Source organism: Pseudomassariella vexata (genome assembly GCF_002105095.1).
Source record: "Pseudomassariella vexata strain CBS 129021 chromosome Unknown BCR38scaffold_2, whole genome shotgun sequence".
Classification (NCBI taxonomy): domain Eukaryota; kingdom Fungi; phylum Ascomycota; class Sordariomycetes; order Amphisphaeriales; family Pseudomassariaceae; genus Pseudomassariella; species Pseudomassariella vexata.
Window position 1 is genome coordinate 486,617 of NW_024467957.1, and position 27,094 is coordinate 513,710.

Sequence of the window (27,094 nt, forward strand, 5' to 3'; positions counted from 1 at the left end):
CTGACATGGTTGGAAACGAGCACAAATACTTGATTAATGGAGAGGATCCGGATTCAAGATGGAACGGACTAACCAGATCTACCAGACAAACTCAAACAGTTGTCCAAATAGTTACCCAGGATAACGAAGAAGATTTTCAAGATGCCGGGTTTGGTGACATCGAGGTCGGCCTCGCCGTCCTCACAAGACGACACCCCAGACCTCAGCCGCGGCTCCAGTGTAAACGGCGACTACCCACCTGTCTCCTCCTTCCCCGGCTATGCAGAGAAGCCGCTTCATGATCAGTTGGAACCAATTGCCGTGGTTGGTATGGGTGAGTGACACAGCTCCCCCTTCGCTCTCCCTTCGCTCTCCCCCAAAGAAAAAAATGAAAAAATGGGACGAGACGAAAAGAAGAGAGGAAGAGAGAACCCAGAACATAGGCGAACCAAGGCTAATCGAAGTCAGGATGCCGCCTCCCCGGAGACGTCGGATCCCCCGCCGACTTCTGGGACATGATGATGAACAAGAAAACCGGCAACACACCCAAAGTGCCCGCCTCGCGCTTCAACATCGACGCCCATTACCACAAGAATAACGACCGCCCGGGCAGCTTCGGCGTACTGGGGGGCTATTTCCTCAACGACGACTTGGCCAACTTCGATCCGGGGTTCTTCGGCATCACCCCCATCGAAGCCATGTGGATGGACCCGCAACAACGCAAACTGCTTGAGGTCGTGTACGAAGCTTTGGAATCCGGAGGCATCACGCTCGATGCCATTTCCGGTTCACGCACCGCCGTGTTTGCTGCCAGTTTCACAGCCGATTGGCAGCAAATGTCCTTCAAGGAACATTCGTTCCGCCACAGTCTGGCAGCTACGGGTGTCGATCCGGGGATTATCAGCAACCGCATCAGTCACATCTTCAACTTGAACGGGCCTAGCATCGTTTGCAATACGGCCTGTTCGTCGTCTGTGTATGCTCTGCACAATGCATGCAACGCCCTGAGAAACAAGGAGGCCGAAGCTGCCATCGTGGGTGGCGTCAACCTCATCATTACAGTCGACCAACATATGAACACGGCGAAGCTGGGTGTCCTATCACCAACCTCAACCTGCCACACCTTTGACGAGGGTGCCGACGGGTATGGACGTGCAGACGCAGTAGGCGCCGTCTACCTGAAGCGACTCTCGGATGCTGTTCGTGACGGCGATCCAATCCGGGGCGTGATCCGATCGAGTGCCGTTAATTCCAACGGCAAAGTCCCAGCCGTGGGAATCACACACCCGAACCGCGAAGGTCAAGCCGACGTCATTGCGCACGCGTACAAGAGAGGAGGCGACCTCGATCCGCGATTGACTGGCTACTTCGAATGCCACGGCACTGGCACTGCCATTGGCGATCCGCTCGAGGTCCACGCCGTCTCTATGGCCATGAACAAGGACCGCAAGCCCGAGAATGGCGACGATGCGCTGTGGATCGGTGCCGTCAAGACAAACATTGGCCACAGCGAAGCCGCTAGCGGTCTGTCTGCCCTCATCAAGGGAATTCTTATTGTCGAGCGTGGCATTATCCCCCCAACACGAGGTGTCGTTACGCCGAATCCCAAAATTAAGTGGAACGACTGGGCCGTCAAAGTAGTCACGGAACCGACTCCTTTTCCCGAGCACCTGCCTGTCCGGCGCGTCTCCATCAACAGTTTCGGATACGGAGGCACCAACGCCCACGTCATCGTCGAAGGGGCTGGATCGATGCTTCGAGAACGGCAGACGTACAAATACTGCGACGGCGCCGCCAGGTCATCGGCCAAGTCGCAGGCACCACGCAGGGCCCTGCACCGCCGACGCCCCTTCCTCCTGCCCTTCGCAGCGCACGACAAGGCGACTCTCAAGCGCAACATCGACGCCCATGGCCGCGTGGCCGATATGTACAGCCTGCTCGACTTGTCATACACACTGGCCAATCGCCGTAGTGTGCTCTCGAGCAAGGCCTTTACTGTCGCTAATCACAACACCCTCCATGAAGCCTTCGCCAACGTGGCCTCGTCCTTTACTTTTGCTGAGAAAAAGACGGCCCGGACCGTGGGTTTTGTCTTCACGGGCCAGGGCGCCCAGTGGGCACGCAGTACGTAATTTTGGAAAATTGTCTCTTCCCCATTCCGGTATGTCTCAGGCGTAAGAACAGCCTAGCGGAGTGGCTTGGGGAATGGTTGTTGCTCCTGAGACATGACTTGGAACTCCTAAGTTATCGCTTTCATCCCCGTAAGTAGTAATCACCTCGCTGACTCAGTCTTTCTTTAGTGGGTGCCGAGTTGATTGAGTACTGCCCCCGCTTCCTCCAGTCCATCCGTGTACTGGACATGGCCCTCGAAGAGCTGAACGACGGTCCGGAGTGGTCCATGGAGGACGTGCTTCTGGAGCCAGCCGAAAGCTCGCGAGTGAATGATGCCGAGTTTTCCCAGCCGCTCTGCACTGCCATCCAAATTGCCCTCGTGCAGCTTCTGGAATTCTGGGGCATTCGTCCCGTCGTAACAGTCGGCCACTCCTCAGGCGAAATTGCTGCAGCATATGCTGCTGGTCTGATCTCGGCTCGGGAGGCAATCACCGTTGCCTACTATCGTGGAAAGGTAACCCGAGACGTGGACACCGACGGTGCCATGATGGCTGTCGGCCTTGGCGCGGAAGCTGTCGAGTCATATCTTGCCCATTCCCACGGCAAGGTAGTGGTAGCCTGCCACAATTCTCCAGCGAGTGTGACCCTCAGTGGTGACGCCGATGCACTACGGACGGTCCAGGCTAAGCTAGATGCGAAAGGGATCTTCGCACGCATGGTCAAGACCAATGGCAAAGCCTACCACTCGCATCACATGGCTCCCGTCTCGCACAAGTATGAGAAGCTTGTCCGTGCGGCCAAGTCGCACTTGGCCTTTGACCTGCCGACCCCGACGACAGCCAAGATGGTGTCCACCGTCACCAATGCTGTCGTTCCCGAGATGACGGTGCTGGACCATGCTTACTGGAGCCGCAACCTGAGGAGCCCCGTTCTCTTCAACCAAGCCGTGCAAACCATCCTGACGAGCAAGGAATTCGCCAATCTTGATTTGCTTATCGAGATCGGCCCGCACTCGGCCATGGATGGGCCCATCAAGCAGATCAAGTCTGAGCTGAAGGCCGAGAAGCCCGAGTACCTGTCAACCTTGTTGCGGGGAACCGACTCCGCTGCCCAGCTGCTGAAGCTTGCGGGCAACATGTTCCTTCGCAGCTACCCAATGGACATGGAGCGCGTCACAGCTGCTTACATCGAGGAAAACTCGTCTACGGGCAAGCCGTCTTCAACCAAGGGCTCCGTCATCGTCGATCTGCCTCCCTACCAGTGGAACTACACTAGACCGTTCTGGGCGGAAGCCCGTAGCAGTCGTGAGCAGCGCTTGCCTAAATTCCCTCGCCACGATGTCCTGGGTCAAGTCGTGATTGGGTCCTCTTTGGCCGAACCCACGTGGAGGAACGTCCTCCGAGCTCGCGATTTGCCATGGCTGAAAGACCACTCTCTCGGTGGCGAAGCCGTGTTCCCAGCAGCTGGCTACTTCTCCATGGCCATCGAAGCCATTACTCAACTCAACGAACTGAGTGAAAAGCCGGTGGGAAAGATCGACAGCTACGTTTTGCGAGACGTGTCCATCAAGAAGGCTCTCGTGACGCCCGACGACGACGACGGAATCGAAGTCTTATTCAACATCCGCCCCTCTGTATATGGCGAGGCGGACACCAAGGTAACATGGTATGACTTTAGCGTCTCCTCCATTGATGCCAACAATGTGGAGAAGGAGCACATGGCTGGAAGTATTAGCATTAACACCCGCCCTCGGGGAAAGGCAGCCAAAAGAAAGGTGCCTCAGTTCCCACAACGCGCTAGCGGCAAGGCCTGGAACGACGCTTTGCGAGCAGTCGGTTTCGATTATGGCCCCACGTTCCAGGATATGGACGACATCCGCTTCGATGGCAAGCACTACGAAGCCAGTTGTAAGACCAACATCAAGCAGCACGTCGACGAATCACTAGGAGAGTCGCGGTACGTCTTGCATCCGGCCTCGGTCGACTCGACCTTACAGCTCAGCATTGCAGCCATCTATAGCGGTCGCACAAGTGCCATGGACTGTGGTGTTGTGCCCATCCAGGTCGACGAGGTGACGATCTGGCCCCCAACGGAGTCACAGCTCCAAGACGGCAGGGCAAGCGCCTATGCGTGGGTCGACCGACGCGGCATCCGAGCGTTTGAGAACAGCGTACAAATGACGGCAGAGGACGGTGAGATGGTCATGGAAGTCATTAACGTACGCACCACAAGCTACGAGGCTGCTGTGCCCCAAAAAGCAGAAGTCGCGCTCCAGGAAGCTCCTTATGGCGAGATGTCTTGGGAGCGCGATTTCGACACCCTCAAGACGGATTCCGACGTTGAAGGCCTCACGGCGACCGACATGGCCAACTTGTTTCTATTCAAATATCCCGACAGAAATATTCTTGAGCTCGGGTTTAGACATGCACTGGACATCCTCCAGAAGAATCCTCGGGCTTCTTACACTATTGTCGCTACTTCCGACGAGGAGAAGGATGCAGCCACGGCAGCCGTTGCTGAGTATCGCAACGCCCAAGTCGTGAAGCTTGACACGGATCAGGATGTGGACGCTCAATCCATTGAGCAGGGATCCACCGACATGTTCATCACGACTAACAAGACGCCCTCTGCAGTTGAAATCCTCCCCCAGTTACGTGACATCCTCAAGCAAGGGGGACAGGCCATCTGGGATTCCCCTGCGATCGGCACGGCGCTTCACAAAGCTGGCTTCCGCAGTTTCGATTCGGTCCTCAACAACAGCTCCGGCACCACCATGGGTCGAAACACAGCTCCCAGTGAACACGGGAACGAGTTTGTGCCCGGCGAACTCAACTCGATTAGTCTGGTTTTCCGCAAGGAAGCATGCCAAGTTGCCGCGCAGATCCAGAAACATTTAGAAGCTTCTTCTTGGGAAGTTGGCGTGTGCAGCTTGAGCGACTGTGCCGACTCACTCACCTCGGAGCACTTCATCATACTCGACGACGTCTTCGAACCCCTGTTGCTGACAGTGACGGAGCACGAAATAATGGCTATCAAAAACATTGCCAATTCGGCTTCCTCAATTCTTTGGATTACGCCCGGTGGTTTCCTCGATGGCAAGCAACCCGAGTACGCCATGGTCTCTGGCCTGGTAAGAGCCATCACGTCGGAACAGGCGTCTCTGGATTTCAGGACGCTGGACTTCGACTTGGACACAGTCGAGCCAACACTTCTTGCCGCTACCATCGGGAGGATTACCCGAGAGCAGCTTATCAAAGAGGAGTCGCCTGAGCGCGAGGTCGTGCTCTCCGGCGTGCATACCTACATCAGCCGTCTTATTCGTGCTCAAGCTCTGAACGGTCTTTTTGGTCCATTACAGACAACTAAGCCGATGGCCGTCTCCCCAGAAGACCGCATTGCGGGTGTGATCCAGAAGGGCAAAGTGGTTTTCCAAGAACAAATAGTAAGCAAAGACTATCCGGTCAAGCCTGGCTACGTCGAGGTCCAGGTCCAGTGCAGCGGCTTGACGAGTGAGGGATTTCGCGTCATCACTGGGGCCGACTACCCGACGACATTCAGCCACGAAATTGGCGGCATTGTGAAGGAGGTAGGGCCCGGCGTGACAAACTTGAAAGTGGGTGATCGGGTGGTCGGATTCCATGCGGATCGTTTCGCCAGTCACCAGAGGGTTCCAATCATGTTGCTTCACAAACTGGAAGCCAAGGAGGATATGACCACGGCCGTCAGCACGTTGATGGCTTACGCCGCTGCAGTACATGGGCTTCAGAACCTGGCGAGGGTCAGGGAGACAGATACCGTGCTTGTACTGAACGGCACAGGTACCAGTGGTGCGGCCGCGGTCAAGATAGCGCAGTCCAGTGGGGCCGTTCCTTATGTCGTGGCCAGAACGCAGGAAGAGGTCCAGTTCCTTCAGAGTCACCTGGGCTTGAACGCCGAACACATCATCAGACCAGAGGACGATTTGGTCTCGGAGTACATCAAAACGCTCACAGATGGCCATGGAGCTGATGTCGTCTTCAGTACTGGAAATGTGAGCCCGAGTGATGCTCGCGAGGCCTGGAGAAGCATCGCTCGGTTTGGTCGCTTTATTGATGGTGGTCGCAAGGACGTGCTGAGTCGAAAGGCACTCGACACTCTTCCCGTGCAGCGAAGTGCAAGCTACATGCCTTTCGACCTGCTGGACGTTTACGAGACCCATCCTGACATCTTGTCCGCCTTACTCCAGAAAGTTGTAAGCATGTTTAGAGAGGGACTAATCGTGGCTCCCGGTGCGATGCAGCCAACCAACCTCGCCGATCTCGACCAGGCTGTTTCAGGCTTTTCAACTGCCTTCGGAGCAGCCAAGCCTGTGATTCTGCACGATTCACTTGAGACACCAATCATACAGACGCTACCTGCCAGAATGCCACTGAGATTCAATCCTGAAGCCACATACCTTCTGGTTGGCTGCCTGGGTGGTCTCGGCCGCAGTCTGACATCTTGGATGATGGAATCTGGCGCACGGCGATTTACGTTCCTTTCTCGCTCTGGTGCTGACTCCGCATCAGCATCCAAGCTTGTCAGCGATATCGAGGCTGCTGGTGCGGTTGTGGACGTAGTGAGGGGTGACGCAACCTCCGAGGCTGACGTTGTTCGTGCGGTCCAAGGAGTGGCTCCTGATCATCCGATCAAGGGTGTCGTCCATGCTGCCATGGTGCTCAGAGTAAGTCTCATGAACTCATCATCCCAAGAAAAATGGCAGACGTACAAGAAAAGGAAAAGAAAATCATCTAGATACTAACTCGTGCGTGATTTCAGGATGGCATGTTCCACTCCATGACTTTCGGGAACTGGAAGACGTCGATTGAACCAAAAGTGTTGGGCGCCGGAAACCTCCATAAGGTTCTCGCGAGCACTCCGCTGGACTTCTTCATCATGACCAGCTCCATCTCAGGAACGCTCGGCACACCGGGCCAAAGCAACTACGCTGCGGCGAACAGTTACCTCGACATGCTCGCACGCCACAGACGGTCTGCACAACTGCCCGCCACATCGCTTGTTCTGCCCATGGTTCTTGGTGTTGGTGTCGTAGCCGAGAACAACGAGCTAGAAGAGTCCCTCAAGCGCAAAGGCATGTACGGAATTGATGAGGAGAAGCTACTCGAAGCATTTGAAGCCGCCGTAATTTCGCAAGCAGAGGAGCGTGTCCCTGATCATATTGTAATCGGCTTCGATCCTTCCAAGCTTCGAAGGGCCATCAGTGACGCGGCTGCATCCGACAGCTTCTGGCTCGAGGACGCACGCTTCAGCCACGTCGTCCACGACATGAAGTCGTGCGAGGAGGACAATCTCGGCGGTACAGCAGCAGGGGGGCAAAGCATCTTGGCAACCGCAAAAGCGGCGTCAACACCAACTGAGGCAGTGGCTCTACTGACGGAGCACTTCATCAGCAAGCTATCTCGGATGCTGCTGCTGAGTCCGGATGAGTTCGAGCCGGACGCTAGGTCCATCGCGGACTATGGCATCGACAGCATGATCGGCGCTGAGCTCCGCAACTGGATCTTCAAAGAGTACATGATGGATATCCCCTTCCAGCAGCTGCTGGCTGCGACCTTAACCATCACCAAGTTTGCGACGCAGGTGTGCAAAAACGCAGGCATCTCGGAATAGGCCGGGCTTAAACGGAGATAGTAGGGTACAACAGATATTCTAGGAGATGAGATTTTAGTCCTAGGACTTTCAAAACGTCTATCCCGCCTAGTATTCGCTTCCTTTTACTTCAAATATCTAAGCTTAATAGGGCCTTTCGTAATCGAGGTATAACTACGCATAGCCTTAGTAACGTTACGAACGCATGGCTTTTTAATCTACAACAGAAGTGAATTAAGTCGGGAAAACTCTTGATTTCGTGTGAGTTCCGTGAAGAATGGGGAGCTGGGGACGGGGTATTATGTGTCGAGATTGTAGACGAAATCGACGCATTCGAGAGCGGGGTGTTGTTAACGATCTCATCCCCGCTATCACTATGCAAGCGGCGGACGCGTTTTCGTCCCTGCCGTCGTCGAAGACCTTGTCGTACCATTCGTCCGAGTCGGCGACGTTGCTGCAATCCTCCACATGCTGCCGGCTTCGCTTTTTGGGGCTGACACTCCGCAATCCCCCGCCCCCGTAGAGGCTCGACAGCGTAGGACCCGACAAGTCTTCGACTTTCCATTCGACGCCGGCTCCCTGGTTGCTCTGACACCGTATAATAGACCGCTGTATGTCCATGAGTACGAACGGCTTCATAAGCATTAAGACAGTCCAGGCGAGACGGGAAGAGATGAACTCGCGGTTAGTGTTATCGAGGCACTGAAAATGCGTGTTATGGTACAGGCCGGAGAACTCTCCCATATTGGTCCCGAAGACGCGCGGGACATACGCCGGGTTCGTAGTGGAAGACGAGGCGTCCGAGCCAACCGGAACAAACTTAGGCTTCGGGATGATAGAGAACAACCGGTTGAAGCAACGATGGGTGTCGGCCCTCCGGCGGATAATGTTCTAGGAATCGTTTACGTCGCGCATATCCACACCGTACCGCGACATGCTATTCTGCGTAAACCATTCGCCTTCTTCCTCCGGCACAATATGGGCGTTGGTGAGGCCACAACCGTAGTTCGTCAGCGCGCGCAGCGTCGCGTCGTGGCGGCCGAGGGATCCGTCTTTAGGGAAGGCCAGGCGTCAGGTATACGGCCGTGGGGGGATTGCCAGTCGCGGAAGCTCGGCACAACGGGGTATCAGTACGCAGCTGGCATTTAGCAGACATATCAGCGCGCGCGTTGGATTCGAGCGTTGAAGGAAGAAGTGAGGATGGGCAGAGGGAGAGCGAGGAGGGCAGACTTACGGTCGGAGTTCACGACGAAGAAATACTCCCCCGGCCACAAGACCGCACGTGCTGGGATACGCTCCAACACGGCATGCGCACCTTGGCGGTCAAAGTAGAGTTGTCCCGATTCGAAAGCATTGTTAGCGATGATCTGGCAAGCGAGGAGCGCGGTGTGGTGGAGACCCGTGGGTTGCGCGCTCGCGCCGGCCGGATCAACACACGGTAAGGTGAAGAGAAGGTCGTGTGGCAGAGGGTAGGCCGGGTGGAAGAAGTAAGCGATTTGGTCGTTGTTTTTGTGCGTTAGAGGAATCGCGAGCGGAGGGCGAACTGCGTCCTAATTATCTCCTCAAAGATCTGGCGGCCCTTCTCCAGTTTCTGAGCACGGTTTGCCAGGAAGACTTCCGCCATTTGGTGGCCAGCCGCTCCGAAGCGATTGTCTCTACCTCGTTGTCCACGACCAGCGGCGAGAACATCTTTTCGAGCCCCCGGGCTATCTGCTGCTTAATCACTTGCGTCGTCACGATGGCAACGAAGGTCTTGTACTGCACCTTATAGATGGCCTGCAAGCAGTCTAGGACCTCCTCGCCGCTGAACCTATCCATATCGATGATGCTGACGGCGTTGCTCTTCGCATAGGCTGAGATGATCTTACTGACCTTGGTCTCTGGATCGTGGTTCTCATAGTGTTGGCCACGACGGCATTTCTCGTACGACATGTGTGTGATATCTCCAGGGATCAGGGTTTCCAGTTGTGATTTCAACCTCTCTTAGTGCCGCTGCTCAATAATATCGGTGTAGTAGTGATGATAATTGATAGCAAACTCTTTTATGTCGTATATCAGCTTCGCTAGCTCGTCGTACGCTGCAGAAGGACATCTTGGCTATTTAAAAGTGGTTCTGAGAATGCCATACTGGACAAATAAGTTGGTGAACGGTAGCATGCAAATAGATGGTGTACAATTAAGTATCAACAAAATAGAGTTTAACATAAAGCCGCTGTCAAGTACATCACGGCCCAAGGTATTACAGTGATGTCGTTGTTATGTGGCCTGTGCACCGTAGCCAATCCAGCTTCCAAAGCTGTATTGACTCAGTATGGAAGTTCGGTATGATATGTATCGATAGCGACGTCCCTTGTGCACAAGGCAAGTCCAGTGTTTAATATCTTGCGGCAACTACCAGTTGTGTTTGATAACTGTGCGAGTTTTCACAAGGTAACGAAGTGTCAGGTGTTCTTGCCTGCGGGCCTTACACGGCGAGCTGGTGGCATTAAGTTGTTGGCAGGAGGGCTGAAGCGCTACTTGATAATGGTGCTTCGTCTTTGTGATTAACATCTCACGCCTCAGAAAACGAAACTGCAGTCGGCTGACATTTCGATCCTGTGGATTATAATCACAAACATCTAGCGCTAACAATGACAAGCTTGCGCAATGTTGGGCAGGAGTTGACCGATTCATAAGCAGCTTGATGACGGTCTCCTGGGAGTTAACCGTTCCTCATTCGTTATTATTATAGTGACCAAAATACACCAAATCTGTGTCAGTCGTCGGTCCCGAGCACGCGACCTCTCATGGCTGAGTCTAACTCGAAATCTTGTCCGTCTCATCCAACATCGTCGTTGCTCGCGCCTGTCAGCCAAACCCCGCCTCTAACTGTTTGTCTGTAGAGGCGCAAGCGCGCTGTTCTAGCCAATCCCCACACATCTTTTCCACAGCCCGCCCATCGAATTTAGCGCTCACTATCGACCTAGCAAGCCAGCCGCTTACAGGGCAGTAATGGGGCCATCTGTTTCCGGGCTGTGCTGCAGCTTTAATAGAAACCGCACCCTCCAAAAGGGCGAGATGTTTACAAACCATCAGGTTATTTCGAGAGCGGATGCAGCACGGGAAGAGAACGAACTTCAGTTTTGATGTTAGTTGGCACCGGGCCAACATTGATGATGGGGCTGACGCTAGCAGCCAACACTGACATGAGGGCATCCTTCGATGATGGTAATTTGCCTCCACGAGGCAAGACGACGGAAAATGGTGTATAAAAGATGATGAACTCCCAGATGAAGTCTGATATTTCCATCTAGCATCAATCTACACATCAACAAACAATACACTGTCCTCCATTTCCTTATTTCCTTATTTCCTCACTCTCTATTCAAGCATTTTCGGATTCTTCGCATTCCATCAAGTGAGCCAGATTTTCTTCAATAAAAAAACCATATCAAAAATGTTTACCACCAAGACCTTCACCACCCTCCTCTTCGCCGCCGGCGTCATCTCCGCCGCACCCACCTCCACCTCCACCTCGCACCCCTCGCGCACCGTCTCCCTGACAGGCGTGACCCACTCCGTCGTTGCCGGTCTAGCAGGCCTGCGCTTCGACCCCGAGAATGTGGTAGCCTCCGCGGGCGACATAATTGAATGGCACTTCCTTCCCAAAAACCACAGCATCGCTCAATCCTCCTTCGCCGAGCCCTGCCAGCCCCTCGCCAACTCTCCCTCCACCTCCTTTTTCTCCGGCTTCAACTTCGCCACCTCCGAGGGCCAAGCTCCGGATGTGTTCCAGATCGTGGTGGAGGACGCCTCGAAGCCCATCTGGTACTACTGCGCCCAGCAGACGGGGGCCCATTGCCAGAATGGCATGGTGGGTGTGATTAACCAGAACTTCGAAAGTGCGGAAGCTACACTGGCGAAGCACAAGGAGTTGGCGGCTAAGACGGGGACGTCGGTCATTCCTCCAGCTGTGCAGGGTGGTGAGGTTATTGAGAACCCTAACCCTCTTGGTGGATTTAAGCTATGAGTGTTTTTGGTGGTTGTGTTTTCTAGATCTAGATTTGTTTGACCTTCATTTGGATTGCATAGGGACGGTTTGGTTTGCAATGGACGGAGTTTTCATGCTTTTGATTGGTTGCATTTGCATTTGGATGGTGCATGGTTAGGTGTTTATTATATAACATTCGCCTAGAGAGACGACGGCTCTTCAGCTATTCCCTTAGACCAGCTTATAGAGTATGCGCGCTTTGGTTTTAAGACTAATTAGCCTGTGCACTATGGTATCTGCCTTAGGGCACTATCGTTGCTGTTGCTCCTGCCGCTGATATTGGCTTCAGCTCTGGTCAAGTACCGTGACAAGTTGAAATGAATACTCATGGAGAACTTGTATGAGTTCCAAGAGAAGGACTGGCTCTGTTCCTCATTGCGGTTGATCAAGACCAGTCACCACACTCCAATGCAGTCAAAGCAAAGCGTAACACCTACACGTCGGCTGGTGTAGTTGGTCACTTCGCTGGTAGATAAGTCCCAATTTAAGCCTCACCCACTTGGGTCGATGATGAGTCGCGGGTTCGAATCCCGCAGCTGACACACAAGGGGGTTTAGTCAACCCTTACGGCGCGCTGCCCACCTTGTTGACCTCGCCTACCTAGCGATAATAGGGAGATTGGTGCAGTTTAGGATTATAAGCATCCTAGCCAGTCGACCGTCAAGCACTACGTCGGCGGAATATAACTCGACAGCCGGTCCAGAATTCGAATCGTTAATCCGACCCCTTATCGGACCCCCTCTCGCAGCGATTCTTGCGAGCGTCTAGACCACGTTACGGTCTATCCACTTGAGCGTATGGTTGAGATGTATACGCTCGACGAGAACCCCAAATAGCAGATACTACGACTTGTCGCGACAAAAAATAGTCGAGCATCTTCTGCACATCAGCAGCATCCCACCCCTGAGGACGAATTTAAGTGCCACATTACCACACTTATCAGTAGTTCAGGCAGGGGTTGTAGCACAGACTTAGGGAGGGACAGGAGGTTTAGTAGTCGTTTGGCTACAAGTTTACCTGTATAACCGCCCGACGCGGCTTAAGGGCCCGCTATATCATCTATAGCCCCTTAAGGGAGTACTTGTAGAGGTACCGAGGGTTAACACCTACGGCGTATTTATAAAAAAAATAAAAAAAAAAAGTCTTCGGACACTTAAATTAAGTATGTTCTGTATATAAATAATATGGACGAAGTATTTAGGTTGATTCAGTTAGACCCTGCAAAATGGGGGTGCATGCAAAAAGGTGGTCAATGCGGTTAGACCCCTTCACAAGACTTGAACGCTGTGAAATGCTCTCCAATCCCAATGCCGACCAACCAGCTTTGATACTACTGGCTCTGGCTCCTGCCCCAATGCACCGATAATGAATTCCCATGTGACTCCCCTATGCATGTGCATGCCTTGGCAGGGCGGTGAGAGCAATAAACAGAGAAGAAGGTTGGTATCATGCGAAGCCAAAAAAAAACACCAAAAAAAACCTTTCCCTAGCAAAAATTGAACAACGCAGAAGGGTATTGCAGGGGAATATACGTGGGGCAATGAAAACTGAAGGACGGGGTGGATCCTATCGGGTAATGGGAACAGTTGGTGTGACTACGTGATTGAATGCATTCAGGCCCAACTGAAAAGACAATAGCGCCATGGGTTGCTGTTGTCGAATGATAAGAGGCCAAACGGTAAGGCAAGTCCGTTTCGGCATTGTGACAAATGCTCAGCTTCTTCGTTTCTGGGATAGCGTATTGCAATGATGAGTTGTAGGGAATTTCTCCTCGCCAAACTGGCAAGTCAGGGGGGTTGTCATCGTCATCCCACTTGTGTGTGCCCTGACGACATGAGGCACCGAGGGTACCGTGCTTAATCCACCCCTCTTATGACGCATCGCCCGAAGTCTGCTTCGAACCACGCTCTTGGGTGCGACTCGGATGGTTGTCGTACGTGCTCATTCGTCCGTGGTCATTGGTCCGTGGGTAAGGGGTTCGTAATCCCTGGTTCTGGAAACTGGCTAGAAAATTCTGCTGTGCCCAAATTCTGCATCGATGGTTCGTTTTGATGCTTGGAATCCACTGCAATCATGCGATTGTTGGATGGCGAATGGTTGGGGAAAGTACCCTGGCTTTGAATGCGGAGCCGCGGCATCATAAATGCCTTAACGATGTGGCTCATAATAATTGTGTTAGAGCGACGCCAATCGAAGTGAACGCACTCTACGTGTGCTGCCGGCCACATATGCCTGTAGGGCTACGATGTGGATCCTTTGTCGGGCGCAGGTTGTATTGTGCGATTTCGGCTTTGGGCGAATAATGAACACATGCAGATTCATTGGTGTCTGCGACCCAACAGATTGGGCTAGCATGGGGCGGTCCTGATCGCACTCGGATTTGATTCACAACATTTGCGTGCGTATGTGACGAAAACGCCAATTCAGGCTCGCCAATATGCTCCGCAGTCCACCATAGGAGACTTGGCGTGGCAGCATCATTCCGGCCACGGTCCGGCCACGGTCCGGCCACGGTTTCGTCGAGTAATTTTCTCGCAAGCGCGCAGTTCTAGTGGGTGCGGCCAAGAGTGAAATGTAAGCAACGAGATAGCCCCATATATGTCGGACCAACATAATCTAGGCGGACGCGAGTCCGTCGCCGCGGTCGTATCGATTGCGGATTCCGCAACACACTGCTGCCGGAGAGCTCAGACGACTTCCAGAGTGAGGGAGACCCATCGTGTGGGTACGCCGTCGGCTCCAATTTCGTAAGGCTTCGTGCTCGATTTTCGAGGGGGGAGCAGCCACCGTGCATGGCCTTCACGTGCATCGTCCAGTTTGCCGCTTTTGCGCATAAGATGTTCCATAACGGCAATGCGAATGAAATCCGAGTTTTCGCGAATTTCTCGCTGTCTCGGCCCAGGTGGGAAGGTGGGGGGCGCAGGTGCTCTCGGGATCGGTTGCGGTGCTGCTGCTGCTGCTGCAGCAGCAGCTGGGCGGTTGGCCGTGGCGGTAACGCTTTTGGATTTCTGGATCTTGTACGTTTGCATTTGAATCGATGCGGTGTAGATGCGTGGCTGCGGCGGTCCTCCTGTCCGTAAATCAAGCCTTGCGCTGCTGGTCGGGTTGAGGTAGCGACGCATAGCCTCATTAGGCTCTTCTTCCAACACAGGCGGGCGCCTCTCGTCGGTAAATGGCACGCCAGGATCGCTGGTCAGGATGGACCGCGTAAGGAGATCTTCGGCCGGTATAGATGAGGCAGTAAATGCCGAAAGCGACCGGGCAGCCGAACGCAATGCCCGAAGTGATGAGGTCAAATTTGACTTGAAAGCCGTCTTCAGTGGCATCAACACAGTGCCCTGTTGCTCTTCCGCCGAAGCTGCTGACGGGTCAAACACCTTGAACTCGACCTGGTCGACGTCCGCCTTCCAGTCGACAGAAAGCGGGTGGTCTGGCAGTTCGCCGGGTGGAGAAGATACAGGCTCCAGAGATCTCCTTGGTTGTCTGAACCTTCTGATTCGTGGTGTCCAGGGGCTATCAACTGATGGCGCCGTGCTTGTTGCGAAAGAGTTGCCTAGTGACGGTAAGCTGTCGAAGGAGCCCTCGCGCGTGGACAAGGTGGACGTGAGAGCGCTGTCGCTAGTAACCGACGCATCCTCATCCTCATCCAGGAGATCCTCCGGGGGGGTTAATAACATGTCCATTGGGCTGCGACTCAGAGATGTGAGTCTCAATTCCTGGCTCAGTTCCTTCTCCGACACCTGAGACCGAGGGATGATGCAGTCGACCGTCATGCGCGAATCGTTTGGCGGTTGTCGATGCATGTTTGCACGTCTGTTTGGACGAGGAATGCTGGTGACGGCCAGAAGAGCCGCTACAGACGGTGCAACGGCGTCAGGGTCATGAGATTGGCGCCGCCACTGACTTGCCGCAGAGTGCCGCCGGTGGGCCTCCACATGGTGGTGTCGCGCCTTGTGAGTGTAGGCGGTATCTGGCTTGGTTTTGACTGGTATTCGCACTGCGCTCGTAGGCGCATCGTGTCGTACACCGGCCGTCATTGTTGCTCTTGTGGAGTTGTTCGGTGGCTCGTCACGCTTTCCCACCAGGGCATCTGTGTGACTTGTAACTGCAGGAGCGTTCGCAGGCTTGGATGATGGGCTGCTAGTCTTCGTTTTTCGATCATCCTTCCGTTTCGGAGATGAGGCCGACTGTGGTTGCTTCAATGTAGAAGTCGGAGGGGTGGAAGAGGGAGGGCGCGGGTTTATTTGTTGTTGCTGGCGCGAGTAGAGAAAAGACCTGGGGGTGATCATGGTCTTAAACGGAAACGGAGGCCGGCCTGGCACTCCCCTGTTATTGATAATTGAGATGCAGTCAGGTCCGCAGGGTATTGCGGGGCATGCCGTAAGGAACCGTACGAATTCTACCTAAACCCAAATGCGAGGATAGGCAGAATGCGGACGCGGAAGGACCTTGGGCCTGCGTGTTTGGGCGTCGAGTTATTGGTGACTTGGGTGTGTTTCTGCCAGGGGTTAAATGGATTTTCTGGATTCTCGTACGTAAGAACAGCCCCGATTTCCGTCGTTTCGGCCACGTAAATGCAGGCGGGTTCCGGCGATGTGGAAACTGGGCTCTGACGAGTCGCATATGATGTCGCGCCTAGATCAGATATCCAAGAAAACCAAGAGACGTAAGTAATAATAGATGACTCTTGGTTGGATGATGAGTTGGCGTTTTTTTACGGCCTGTTCACCTCGGTGGCTCCGCTTGTTTGTCGGAGGCGCATCAGCTCTTTCGGTAGCCGGGTCTGATTGAAGTCGCAAAGCATCCCAAGCACGCGATAGTTTGTTATTTAGAGAGCGAAATAGAGCTTGATTCAATCAAAGATTCTGGCACAGGAGGCACAATTATTGTCTCTTCTGGCGAGGCATCCGCGGTGAGAGAGGATGCGGTGGTTGGGACTAGTCATACGACGACCCAAAGATAACCCAGATGTACTAAGGGCCAGGTTATATCGGCGTCGGCACGATGACTTGTTATACAATCAGATGCCTAGGTAGGATTGGGCGACCGGGCGTGCTAATACAGCTACCCCTGGTTCCAGTCATCATTTTGACAAGCTGCCCAAGCCAAGACGTGCATCGACCTTCTGGAGGCTGGAATGGCCTGCCCCAATAGGTGATAGGCTCTGCTGAAATGATAAAGGCAGTGGAGACTCATCGACTTATTGACGGAGGCGCTGTAACCGTAACCACAATCAGTGGCCTCAGACAATTGGCCTGAATCTCGTTGTCTCGCTCGTTAACGCGGACAAACAGGGTCCTGGATAAAACAGGAATCTGTCGGCATGTGCGATTGACCGTGACAAAGTCATACCTGGGAGACGGGGCTGGCATTGAGATGCTACTGGATATTATATTGTCTGCTTCATATTATGGTAATCAATCCTTTTCGCCGGGTGATCCGAAGCTCGTCAGCTGTGGCATGTCTCGATGACCTGGCGTGTGTGGGATTTGGGGCTTGGGCCAACGATCAACAGTCAAATCAGCGTTCGTCTGTTTTCACAGCCTCGGAAGCCACTCTGGCCAAGCGTCATCGTTTCATTCTTGGAAGGGACCTGACGGCCCGCTGGCTTGTCGATTTTTCCTGTATTCTTAATATGCCGTTACTTCCTTCGTGGGACAAATGAACAATATTCTTACCGACTATTTCGCTCCAGCTCCGATTTCTCTCCGACAACCATGTTGCCTATTTCATCGAAAGACCTCGTCTGAGTGGACGCGAAGAAAGCTTCTATTGAATCTTCGAAAAGTACCAGGGTGGAGATGACATGCCATCCCTGCCCATGTTGCATTGCCGTGGGGTCTTCAGCTGGTCGACCAGCCAGCAACCAGCCAGCCGTTACAACTGTAGTAAAGGGCTCAACTGTACGAATAGACGCCAGGCGATATCCCACGAGAGATTCACTGTTAATTTGACATGTGTTGGGAATGGGTCGGTTGGATCTTTGATCCCCTACCGACTACGCAGCATTTAGGCTTTCGTTGCCGACTGGTCACATGGCAATACTCTCACCGTCGAAGCCCAAAAAATGAAGCCATTTTCAGTTTCATAAGCTTGGCAGGTCGAGCGAAACTGCACAGAGGACGAAAGACACTCCGGACGAGTACCGTGTCGCCAAACATCTGGCAGGTCCAGGTTCGCAGACCTTGCTGGCTACTTAGGCAGGAATTCGAGTCAGCCCAAGTAAACTTGTTTAGTACGGCTTGATTCACGTTCGCGGCGTCCGTTCTCCCATTTCCTAGCACAGGTCTTGATGGACAGCGTTTCGAGTCCTTCACTCCTGACTTACACGCCGAGAAACAACCTAACTCTTACGAGCCTATGCCATGTTGGGGAAACCTGGTACAAAGACACATTGGCATGTCTACCCTTGGTGTTTCTGAATTTTCGCTCACGCGTTCACAGCCGCCCTGCGTATACGTGATGCCACCCATCGAGCCCACGCGAGCAGGTGCGCCCACACACCTTCATGCAGGTGCTCGCATCTGGGCATTCCTTATCATGGCGGTCCTATCCGTTTCCCCACAGCTCGCAAGCCTCCGAGAAATACTATGTAGTCATTGTGATGCCCACATGTGTGATGATTAGCCCCCCCAAAGACCGCTAGATACTCGCTCTGATGGGCTTAACGCTAGTCAACTTGCAGCTCATGGCTGTCTACGCAGCAGGCTAAAAGTTGCGGGGTAGATAAGACCAAGTGCCCAGCGCGGGGGAGAGAGCGCCCAGTCCAACCCAAAACGCAAAACGCAGGGTCTGAAGCTGCGGAGCGCGATCGAACTTAATTATGAGAATCTCAAGCTTCAATAAGGCCACCCTTCTACTTATCATTTTCGTGTTGGACGATATGGACAGCTCTCGAGCCTCCTCTTATGCCTTGCATGGTATTGCTCGCTCATAACGGCAACAGTTTTGAAAGGGTGCCATTGAGTTCGCAGACCTTGTAACAATGGCAATATCGCATCGGATGCACCATGACGTGGGTTGACTCCTCCGACTGACTCGCACAACACCTACGCCGGTGGATAGATATCATGAAAGCCTGACATTTCATGGTTTGTCTCCGCCGCCACGGCTCCGATAGTGACAACATGGAGCGGCACACCATCCGACTGACCAATGGCAACGGCATAGGCCGAGTAAAACATGCCAATATACTTACTCAATCTACGGGCACCGATTTCGTTCTCTCTGATACAGAAACATGATCGACATCGCTGCCGAAACGCAGGAGATCACAAGTCTAGAGCCATAGTATCTCGCAGAATTTTCTCTACTTTCACATCTCACTCGGCGCGACATCGGAATTGCCATCTCAACAACATGGACCTCGGCTAAGCACATGAGCGGCGTTCAACCGCACTTGAGCGGACGATAAAGTCTCGAAAGGCGCGACTTGACTGGTTCGCTTTGCAAGCGAAGTGGTCTGGCCAAACACTAGATGCATATCTTCTCTGGCGCCATGGTTGACTCCCAAGGCACGAGATATCACAGATATGCAAATCTTAGCAGATCGGGTGAATCACACACACCAATATGTCGCGCATTCAAACTTCAAAGCGCCGTATAATTCCTAATGTCAATTCTGCAGGCCGTTTGTGATTCAGACACGCCCTTCCCAATGTTTCTTATTTCCCTCTACTACATCTCTTACTCGCTCTGTTTCGGCGCGGTGATCTAGGTATCGGTACGTCTCAAGTTCTGATCCCGTATCATCGGCTGGCTTTTCATATGCATAAATGTGGTCGCGGCCGTTGTGCCGAAGATTTGTTTCTCCGTAATGGCCCCTCCTCCCACACGGCTCGATCCGCACCATTTCGGGCACCAGGCACGCAAAAGGGGCCGTAAAGCTGGTGCTGACGCCGTGATGAGAACCAGATTCGTCTCCATGGCCGATGTTATGAAGCTGATATTGGACGTTGGGTCTCGCAGTTCGATGAGCATGAAAAGCCCCTGAATCAAGAGGGCCATGCGGACTATGGCAACGATAGTGACACTGGTTTGTCATATTAACTCAATTTCCACTATGCTATACGACCCAGTGGCCAGACTCACAGAAACCCTAGCAAAAACACAAACATGAGTGCGAATTGTGTGCGTGTCGGGATTTTGAGACCACTCAATATCCTCAAAGGTATGCCCAACACCAGCAAATCCGTCAAGATGTTGAAGCTGGCCATGGTGACGAACAGGATCCGCCGGTCGATACACGTGCCTTCGCGCAGCGGCTCCCAGGTCTTCTCGATGGGGTAGCATTGGAGCACGACGGCGACTAGGATGCCAACCATGGCCGCGAGGTTTGCCGTGTTGACCCATAGGATAAAGCGGCGCACCCCCGGCGTTTGTCCGAAAAGGCGGAGCAGGGAAAGCAGAACCGATGTCTTGACTAGGGCCAGGATCGGGTTGTACAGGATCTGAACGGCGTAGTTCCATATGGCTCCCGGTGTTGGGTCGTGGGGTGGTATGTCATGGATGCTTATGCCGATGAAGTTGGTCTTGATGACTAGTGACAGAGGTGAATAGGTGACTCTTGAGAGCGCTGACGTGCCCTGCTTCTTCAGACTTACACATATAGCTCGCTATTGTCTCAAGTATTGACAGGACCTGTTCATCGTGAGCAATTCGGACTCAAGCAGTCTGTTGCCAAAGGCAGTTCACACCATTGCTATACAAACCAAGCCATCGTCTATATCGACGTGTCAGCAAGCTGTGCCGCCGCAGATGTTCCATGCAGGGGCGGCCACTTACCACATCCAAACCGCCGGGATGAAAGCGTGCCAGCAACTCTTGTACCTACTGTTAGAAACGCCAGAGCCGGAAAGGCTATCAGGATCCCTATCGCCACATTCTGTGTTCTGCTAGTGGGATACGAGAATGGCAAGGTCGCCTCGGTGAGGTTCCTACTTGGTTCCTTTGGGGGTTCACAGAATGACATCTTAGGAAGGCCGTTCTTGTCTGCGGGGACTGCCTGTGCTCTTATGTTATAGATGCTAAGTGCAATAGAAATAGAACAGTACAAGAAGTATCACGCGGAGGGATATGTAAAACCATGTGAATATGGAGAGTCAGCTACTTATGGCACCTGTCCATTACCGTCTTTTGCCTTGTGATGCCTATAGTTAAAGGAACCTGTACCGCCCTGGTCCAGCCTCATGCCATCGTGGCGGGACCACGGCGACGGTGGACCTGAATTTGAAGCCGAATCGCAAGTCTGGAACCGTGTCAAGCGCTTGGGGAACGACGCAGGGGGCGCTTTCTTTTGATTCCGGCTGAAGTTGAGGGTTACGCAACAATGCTTCATGAGTTCCGCTTTTGGTTGCAGGTGCGAACAGAACGAGACACCAGGAGCCATATCGAGATGCGATATTCCGTTTTCGAAATCCCATGACGAGCCGAGTTCTTAAAAGTGTTTGAGGATGGGAACAAATCCGCGAGCGGGTACATCGTTGCTCTACGAAAAGACTGAATAACAAAAGAGCAGAAATAGTGAACAAATAAAAGAAACCCCTAGAAGCACAATATGATGATTGAAAAACCATGCGAAAGATCCCATAGGAATACCACTTTAGCTCGGCCAGATCGGATCATCATAAGCGCATCGCACTTGGGATGAACATCATGACAGACCGAGTTTGGGATTTGCCGCGAGGAAAGCAAGGGAAGGCAAGATGGTTGGCTGGCTGACACTGATTAGCACAATTGTGCCTAATGAATAGAGCAAGCCGTCGCGGCCTGGCACAGATCATCATGCGCGGATTTTCCAGTGTTGTACCACGCTATGGCACATGTATGAGAACTGCATGATTATGCGGCTCAACTCGCCGACTGCGCATCCAGGAGTCTTAACCGACACCGTATACTGAGAACCTGTGAATAAACTCTACTCTCGTCGATCCTCTCGCGTTTGAGGCTGCGGGATCTGCCAGGAGTGCTGAAATTTTCGAATGCAGTGTCGTCAATATGCTGGAGCAATATAATGTGAATGGACAAAATGCTCGCATAGTTGTGGCGCGGGTGAATGTATCGACGAACAGGACGAATGAACAGTTTCCAGATTGGACCAGCTATCGGATCCGTTCGGTGGTGAGTCGGTGTTGCCATCTGAGTTATGCGAAGGTAATAAGATTGCCGGAACTTGCTCCTCGGTGGCATACGCGGCGTTTAAGCTTCCCATCTACCGTCGTGCCCGTCGTTTTTATACTCCGTTCGGATATGTGGATCGAGGTGAGGCAAAGCCTAAGATGCAATGCATTTGCGCCGGTCGATCCACTTCGGTGCCGTAGATCTCTTGTGCGAATGGTTATTTTCTAGTACACCAGGTAATAGTGGCGAAGGAATCTGCTCTTGAGTAGAGAGAGACAGAAAGAAGAACCGACGGACCTGTCCAGTGGATTCCAGATGTTTGAGGAGTCTTGTAGATTTTTTAAGCCTGAGATTTCCCCCATGGCGCAGCGTCTAAGCGAGTGAGAAGGAGGAGGGTGAAAGAGAGTTGGAGGCGAGGAAGGACCAACTGATAAACATAGCAGTATGATTGCACCGTCGTCTAGACAGCACAATCGCAATAGACGCCATTATTGCTTGGATGTCATCAATATTCTGGAAGACTTCATGTTTGGTTTGCGCGTACGTATTCCTTGAATGTGAAGTATCTTTCGTTTACGTACACGAGGTTACGATCTGACGGTTTTCGATAAGAAGGCGTTCTTCCGGATTCTTCCGGATGGGCAGAGTAGAATGAATATCAGCCTCATTGTTTCTTAATAGTGATGGTTAACCAGGGAGTTTATAAGAGTGATTTTGCTAGAGATACCAGGGTTGAGGCCGGACAATACTGCTTGCGTACGTCGCGAGAAACACGGTGTGTACCTAGGTGTTTTTCAACCATTAACGTACAACCCCACCTTTCTGGCCACCTAATCTCCAACTACAGCAACCTTCGGCACAACAGATTATCGTCGGTATTGGCTGTTATTATACAATGCCTCGATATTTAGAAAATTCGATTCAAGGCGCTCTCAACGATATCAATCGAGGGATATCCCAGCGCCAGGCTTCCCTCCGATAGGGCGTTCCACGCTCTACCCTCCAATTACAACTCGGCGATGGCCTCAGCCATTCTGACGCGTCAATCGCGTCGATGAAGCTATCTAGGGATCAGGAAGACGCGCTGATTGGATGGATCCTCGAAATGGATCGCGAGGGTCGTAGCCCGTCGGCGCTATTCATCGCTAAGATGGCGTTGATTCTGTTACCCCAGGATCGTCGATCAGAGGGCCTCGGTCGCCATTGGGTTCATCGCTTTATTCAACGCCATCCAGAGTTCGGAAGTATCCAATCTCAACGCCTCGACCGTCAGCGATTTGATGGCCTATCGACGCAGAATATCGACGATTTCTTCGAGACGTACGAAGCCTTGATGTCAGCTCACGACTACTTTCCACATAACGTCTGGAATATAGACGAAACAGGCATCGCGATTGGCGAAGGGATCGAGGGTATAGTGTACGGATCGTCAGAGAAACATTGAGGCATATACGAAGTCGTTCACGATCAGTAATATACAATCAGGCTTCTCTGCAACTGGAATATACCCATTAGATCCATCGCGACCTCAGCCGACGATAGCCCCCCTATCAGAACGACCAACTACACCACCGACAGCTGGTAATTGGCTTAATCCGACAATAATAGCGACGCCAGTGACTAGCTTAGTAGCTAGGGAGAGTCTGGCAGCGATTACGCCATTGCGATCGTCGCAACGGCTATTGTTTCGAAAGCTGACTCGTCGGCTAGATGTACAGAGCGTCTAGCTCGCTACTTTGACCTAACGTGCACACGCATTAGAAGCCGAGATAACTTTGTTACGCCCCAAACCACATAAGAAGGTACGATTAGGGCCTAATGAACGATTTGGTAACATTGTACAGATTAAGGAAGCGATGGATCGAGCCCTTGAAGTAGAACGGCAATGAGACCAGGTACAACGTCGGAATCAGGTAATACTGGACCCAGCTAAGGCGTCAGAATCTATCAGATCTATATCTCAGGAAGCTCTAGAGCACAGCTTTCTATTAGAGCTGGTTGTACCTGAATAACTATAATAGTACGTTGAATACACTGTTTCGAATACCTTCAATTGGATTGCAATATGTGGTCAGAAACGTGGGTGGCCGGAAAGGTGGGGTTGTACGTTATTTGGCCCTCATCAGCAGTACGTTTAACTATGGCCTAGCGCAGCGTAGAAAGAACATCGAACGATAAACTTCGAAATAAAACTCGGCATCAACCACTGCAAGCCTACTGATGAACATCATATGAAACCCACTGGAAAACCTCTGTCCATTGAAATTCAATCCAAAATTGAAAAGTGGGCGTAGTTGGCGAATATCAAGAAGAATATCAAAGACTTGGAAGGAGCAAATGTCACTAGTCACGATGGACTGCGCTAAGAGTTGGAGTTAACTCTATCGGGATTCCACTTCTCGTGGCTTTGCAGACCTCCAACTGCGTGCGCTCTTAATCGTCCCGGAGTCTGCCCGTTCCATCTGGCTTTGCAATGGACTCTCGGAAGGCAAACCTATGTGACTGTTCCAGACATTCCTCTCACACGTCCGGCGTACCTTCAGATTGAGGGATTTATTGTTCAGCATTGCTGTTATACTTCATCGCGTCTCGTTCTTTCTTTAGTGGCGGCCCCCTCACCACCGCAACTATGACTGCCGACCCGAAACCCGCACCGGCAGAGTTGTGGAGGCATCCGGACCCCCATTCAACGCACATGTACAAGTTTCTGGAGCACGTCAAGTCGAAATACAGCGTGGAAATTGACGATTACCCGGGATTGTACAAGTGGTCAGTCGAGAACATCGCCGAATTCTGGGAGGAGATGTGGCATTTCTGCGACATCAAGGCGTCGAGGCAGTACGATCAGGTAGGATTACGTTGACTTGCTTACGCGTTCTTTGGCCCAACGGGGATTGTGATTTTTGATTCGAGATCTCGGATGAAGCGTGTTTTGCGTCGTCAAATCGTTCAATTATCGTAGCAGGTCCATTTCCGGGCGAAGACCAGTGGCTAAGCAATTTTCAGGTGCTTCCTAAGGATGCACCAATGTTTCCCCGTCCGGACTTCTTCCCCGGTTCCACCCTCAACTTCGCAGAGAACCTGCTGTTTCCTCAAGGTTGTACCGAGTCCAGCACGGCTGTGATCACAGTCACTGAGGTCGAAGGCCAGGTCACTTACACCACCTGGTGGGAGCTGCGGGATGCAGTACGCCGATGCTCAAGTTCTCTGCGGGCTGCAGGACTCAAGCGCAATGACATCGTTGCTGGGTTCGTATCCAATCATGTTCAGGCGCTTGTAGCCATGCTAGCTGCCGCATCCATCGGGGCCATCTGGACGGGTATAAGTCCGGATAATGGAGTCAGTGCGGTGCTGGATCGACTGGCTCAGATTGGACCCAAGGTTTTGTTTGCAGACAACACAACCGTGTACAACGGAAAATTCTGGTCAAGCACAGATAAGACATCCCAGATAGTTGATGAATTAAGAACCAAGGGTCTGGAGCTGGTCGTCGTGATTAACAATATCGAGGGTGACTTGGGGTTGGAAGATCTGCTAGCTAAGGGGGTTGCGGCAAAGGAGTATGAAAGTTTCTTGGAGAGGTATTTTCATGAGACATGCACTGTCAAGATTGAATTTGATTACTGACTACGGCAACAGTTCCAAGGATGCGCCCCTGAAATTTGAACAGCTGCCCCCTTCTCACCCGCTTTACATCCTCTACTCTAGCGGCACCACCGGTCTACCCAAAGCAATCGTTCATACTGCTCTGGGCACCTTGATACAACACAAGAAGGAGCACTACCTCCACTGCAATATGAACCCGCAATCGAGGATGCTCTACTACACAACTACATCGTGGATGATGTGGCACTGGAGCATCTCGGCGCTTGCATGTGGCGTCAGTCTCGTGCTGTATACGGGATCTCCCTTCAAGCCCCACGGCTATCTCTCCATCCCGAAACTCCTAGCCGAGCTGGATGTCACTCACTTCGGAACTTCAGCAGCATACCTGACGACGCTCGAGACCCATGGCGTCTACCCTAACCAGACCATCGATCTTCCTCACCTGGAAGCAATCTACTCAACCGCATCGCCTTTGCCACCGTCGACGTTCTCGTTCTTGTACAAAGCCTTCCCCTCGCGCATCAACCTCGGTTCAATCACTGGGGGAACAGATATCATCTCATTGTTTGGAACCCCATGTCCACTCCTCCCAGTCTATGTGGGTGAGATTCAGTGCGCTGGTCTGGGAATGGCTATTTCGGTTGCCGACTCCATCACGGGCGAGCCAACACCTGGTGAAGATGGCGAGCTGGTCTGTACAAAGCCGTTCCCCTGTCAGCCTTTGACATTCTGGGGACAGGGTGGCGATGCCAAGTACAAGTCCAGCTACTTCGAGCGATTTGATGGTATCTGGCACCATGGCGACTTTGTTAGGATAGACACCCAAACTGGCGGGATGGCCATGCTGGGGCGATCAGATGGTGTTCTAAAGCCGGCAGGTGTTCGATTCGGGTCTGCTGAGATCTATAACGTGCTGATCAAGTTCTTTGGAAGCGAGGTTGAGGACGCCGTTTGCGTTGGCAGGAGGAGGGAGACGGATCGCGACGAGACGGTCTGTTTGTTCGTGGTCATGTGCGAGGGCAAGACTTTTACACATGAACTACAAGAAAGGATTAAGACTGTAATCAGAAAAGAGTTGAGCCCGCGGCATGTGCCTGGTGTTGTTGAGGAGTGTGGTGCAGGAATTCCAAAGACAGGCAACGGCAAAAAGTAAGTATTCTGGCGAGACTTTCGGACGCGGTAGTACGAGTGCTGATTCATTGGACAGGATTGAGGTCGCGGTAAAGCAGATTCTCTCTGGTATGAAGATTAAGACGAATGCAAGTGTGGCGAACCCAGAGACTTTGGCTTGGTTCACTGAATGGGCGGCAACACACGAATAGATACGTGCTGCGGTAACCTAGAACATGGCGGAAACCCACAATGAAGAGACTGGATGCCTCGCATGTGGATACACCACAATATATATTTAGATGATGTGCCAAGGGGCAAAATATAAAAAAGAGAATTGCAACTGCATTATGGTCCGCGCACTGGTGTGGACGGCTGGCCCCTCTAATCCAACCCAACCCAACAACAACATCGCTCCCTCTAGTCAGGAAAGGGTTCTATGCACACTTGATATTGCTCCAAGGTGCCCTCGGCAGTCGGTCACTTCGTGAATGTTCAACAGGTAAACGA

The 27,094-nt window shown here is 52.5% G+C and overlaps 8 protein-coding genes and 1 non-coding gene across 9 annotated transcripts; 4 read left to right on the forward strand and 5 right to left on the reverse strand.

Annotated features, from left to right (window-relative positions):
- Positions 1-141: 141 nt before the first annotated feature.
- Positions 142-7,740, forward strand: BCR38DRAFT_405316 (putative polyketide synthase; the record flags this gene model as incomplete). The annotated part of the gene is made up of 4 exons (XM_040857953.1): positions 142-313; positions 448-2,103; positions 2,280-6,793; positions 6,889-7,740. The coding sequence occupies 4 exons, from the start codon at positions 142-144 to the stop codon at positions 7,738-7,740; spliced, it is 7,194 nt and encodes a 2,397-aa protein (XP_040719561.1).
- A 213-nt stretch (positions 7,741-7,953) lies between these two features.
- BCR38DRAFT_480790 (uncharacterized protein) lies at positions 7,954-9,651 on the reverse strand (the record flags this gene model as incomplete). Its single annotated transcript, XM_040863312.1, has 5 exons — positions 7,954-7,969; positions 8,111-8,544; positions 8,626-8,771; positions 8,954-9,269; positions 9,379-9,651. 5 exons carry the CDS (start codon positions 9,649-9,651, stop codon positions 7,954-7,956), a joined length of 1,185 nt encoding a protein of 394 aa, XP_040719562.1.
- A 1,504-nt stretch (positions 9,652-11,155) lies between these two features.
- On the forward strand, positions 11,156-11,728 carry BCR38DRAFT_334393 (uncharacterized protein; the record flags this gene model as incomplete). The annotated part of the gene is made up of 1 exon (XM_040855312.1): positions 11,156-11,728. The coding sequence occupies one exon, from the start codon at positions 11,156-11,158 to the stop codon at positions 11,726-11,728; it is 573 nt and encodes a 190-aa protein (XP_040719563.1).
- A 460-nt stretch (positions 11,729-12,188) lies between these two features.
- Positions 12,189-12,291, forward strand: BCR38DRAFT_t46. Its single transcript has one exon. It is a non-coding gene; the product is annotated as a tRNA-Thr (tRNA).
- A 2,145-nt stretch (positions 12,292-14,436) lies between these two features.
- BCR38DRAFT_332692 (uncharacterized protein) lies at positions 14,437-15,522 on the reverse strand (the record flags this gene model as incomplete). The annotated part of the gene is made up of 1 exon (XM_040855175.1): positions 14,437-15,522. The coding sequence occupies one exon, from the start codon at positions 15,520-15,522 to the stop codon at positions 14,437-14,439; it is 1,086 nt and encodes a 361-aa protein (XP_040719564.1).
- A 3,656-nt stretch (positions 15,523-19,178) lies between these two features.
- Positions 19,179-20,782, reverse strand: BCR38DRAFT_419577 (uncharacterized protein). Its single transcript, XM_040859326.1, has 3 exons — positions 20,353-20,782; positions 19,841-20,288; positions 19,179-19,781 (listed from the first exon to the last, which is right to left on the reverse strand). The coding sequence occupies exons 1-3, from the start codon at positions 20,354-20,356 to the stop codon at positions 19,463-19,465; spliced, it is 771 nt and encodes a 256-aa protein (XP_040719565.1). The 5' UTR covers positions 20,357-20,782; the 3' UTR covers positions 19,179-19,462.
- On the reverse strand, positions 20,345-20,782 carry BCR38DRAFT_89137 (uncharacterized protein). Its single transcript, XM_040865731.1, has one exon. The coding sequence runs from the start codon at positions 20,718-20,720 to the stop codon at positions 20,472-20,474; it is 249 nt and encodes an 82-aa protein (XP_040719566.1). The 5' UTR covers positions 20,721-20,782; the 3' UTR covers positions 20,345-20,471.
- A 69-nt stretch (positions 20,783-20,851) lies between these two features.
- Positions 20,852-21,534, reverse strand: BCR38DRAFT_89148 (uncharacterized protein). The gene has a single exon (XM_040865732.1). It carries the CDS (start codon positions 21,322-21,324, stop codon positions 20,905-20,907), a length of 420 nt encoding a protein of 139 aa, XP_040719567.1. The 5' UTR covers positions 21,325-21,534; the 3' UTR covers positions 20,852-20,904.
- Positions 21,535-24,286: 2,752 nt separating this feature from the next.
- BCR38DRAFT_419592 (uncharacterized protein) lies at positions 24,287-26,930 on the forward strand. Its single transcript, XM_040859327.1, has 4 exons — positions 24,287-24,716; positions 24,875-25,449; positions 25,508-26,623; positions 26,682-26,930. Exons 1-4 carry the CDS (start codon positions 24,498-24,500, stop codon positions 26,794-26,796), a joined length of 2,025 nt encoding a protein of 674 aa, XP_040719568.1. The 5' UTR covers positions 24,287-24,497; the 3' UTR covers positions 26,797-26,930.
- Positions 26,931-27,094: the final 164 nt, after the last annotated feature.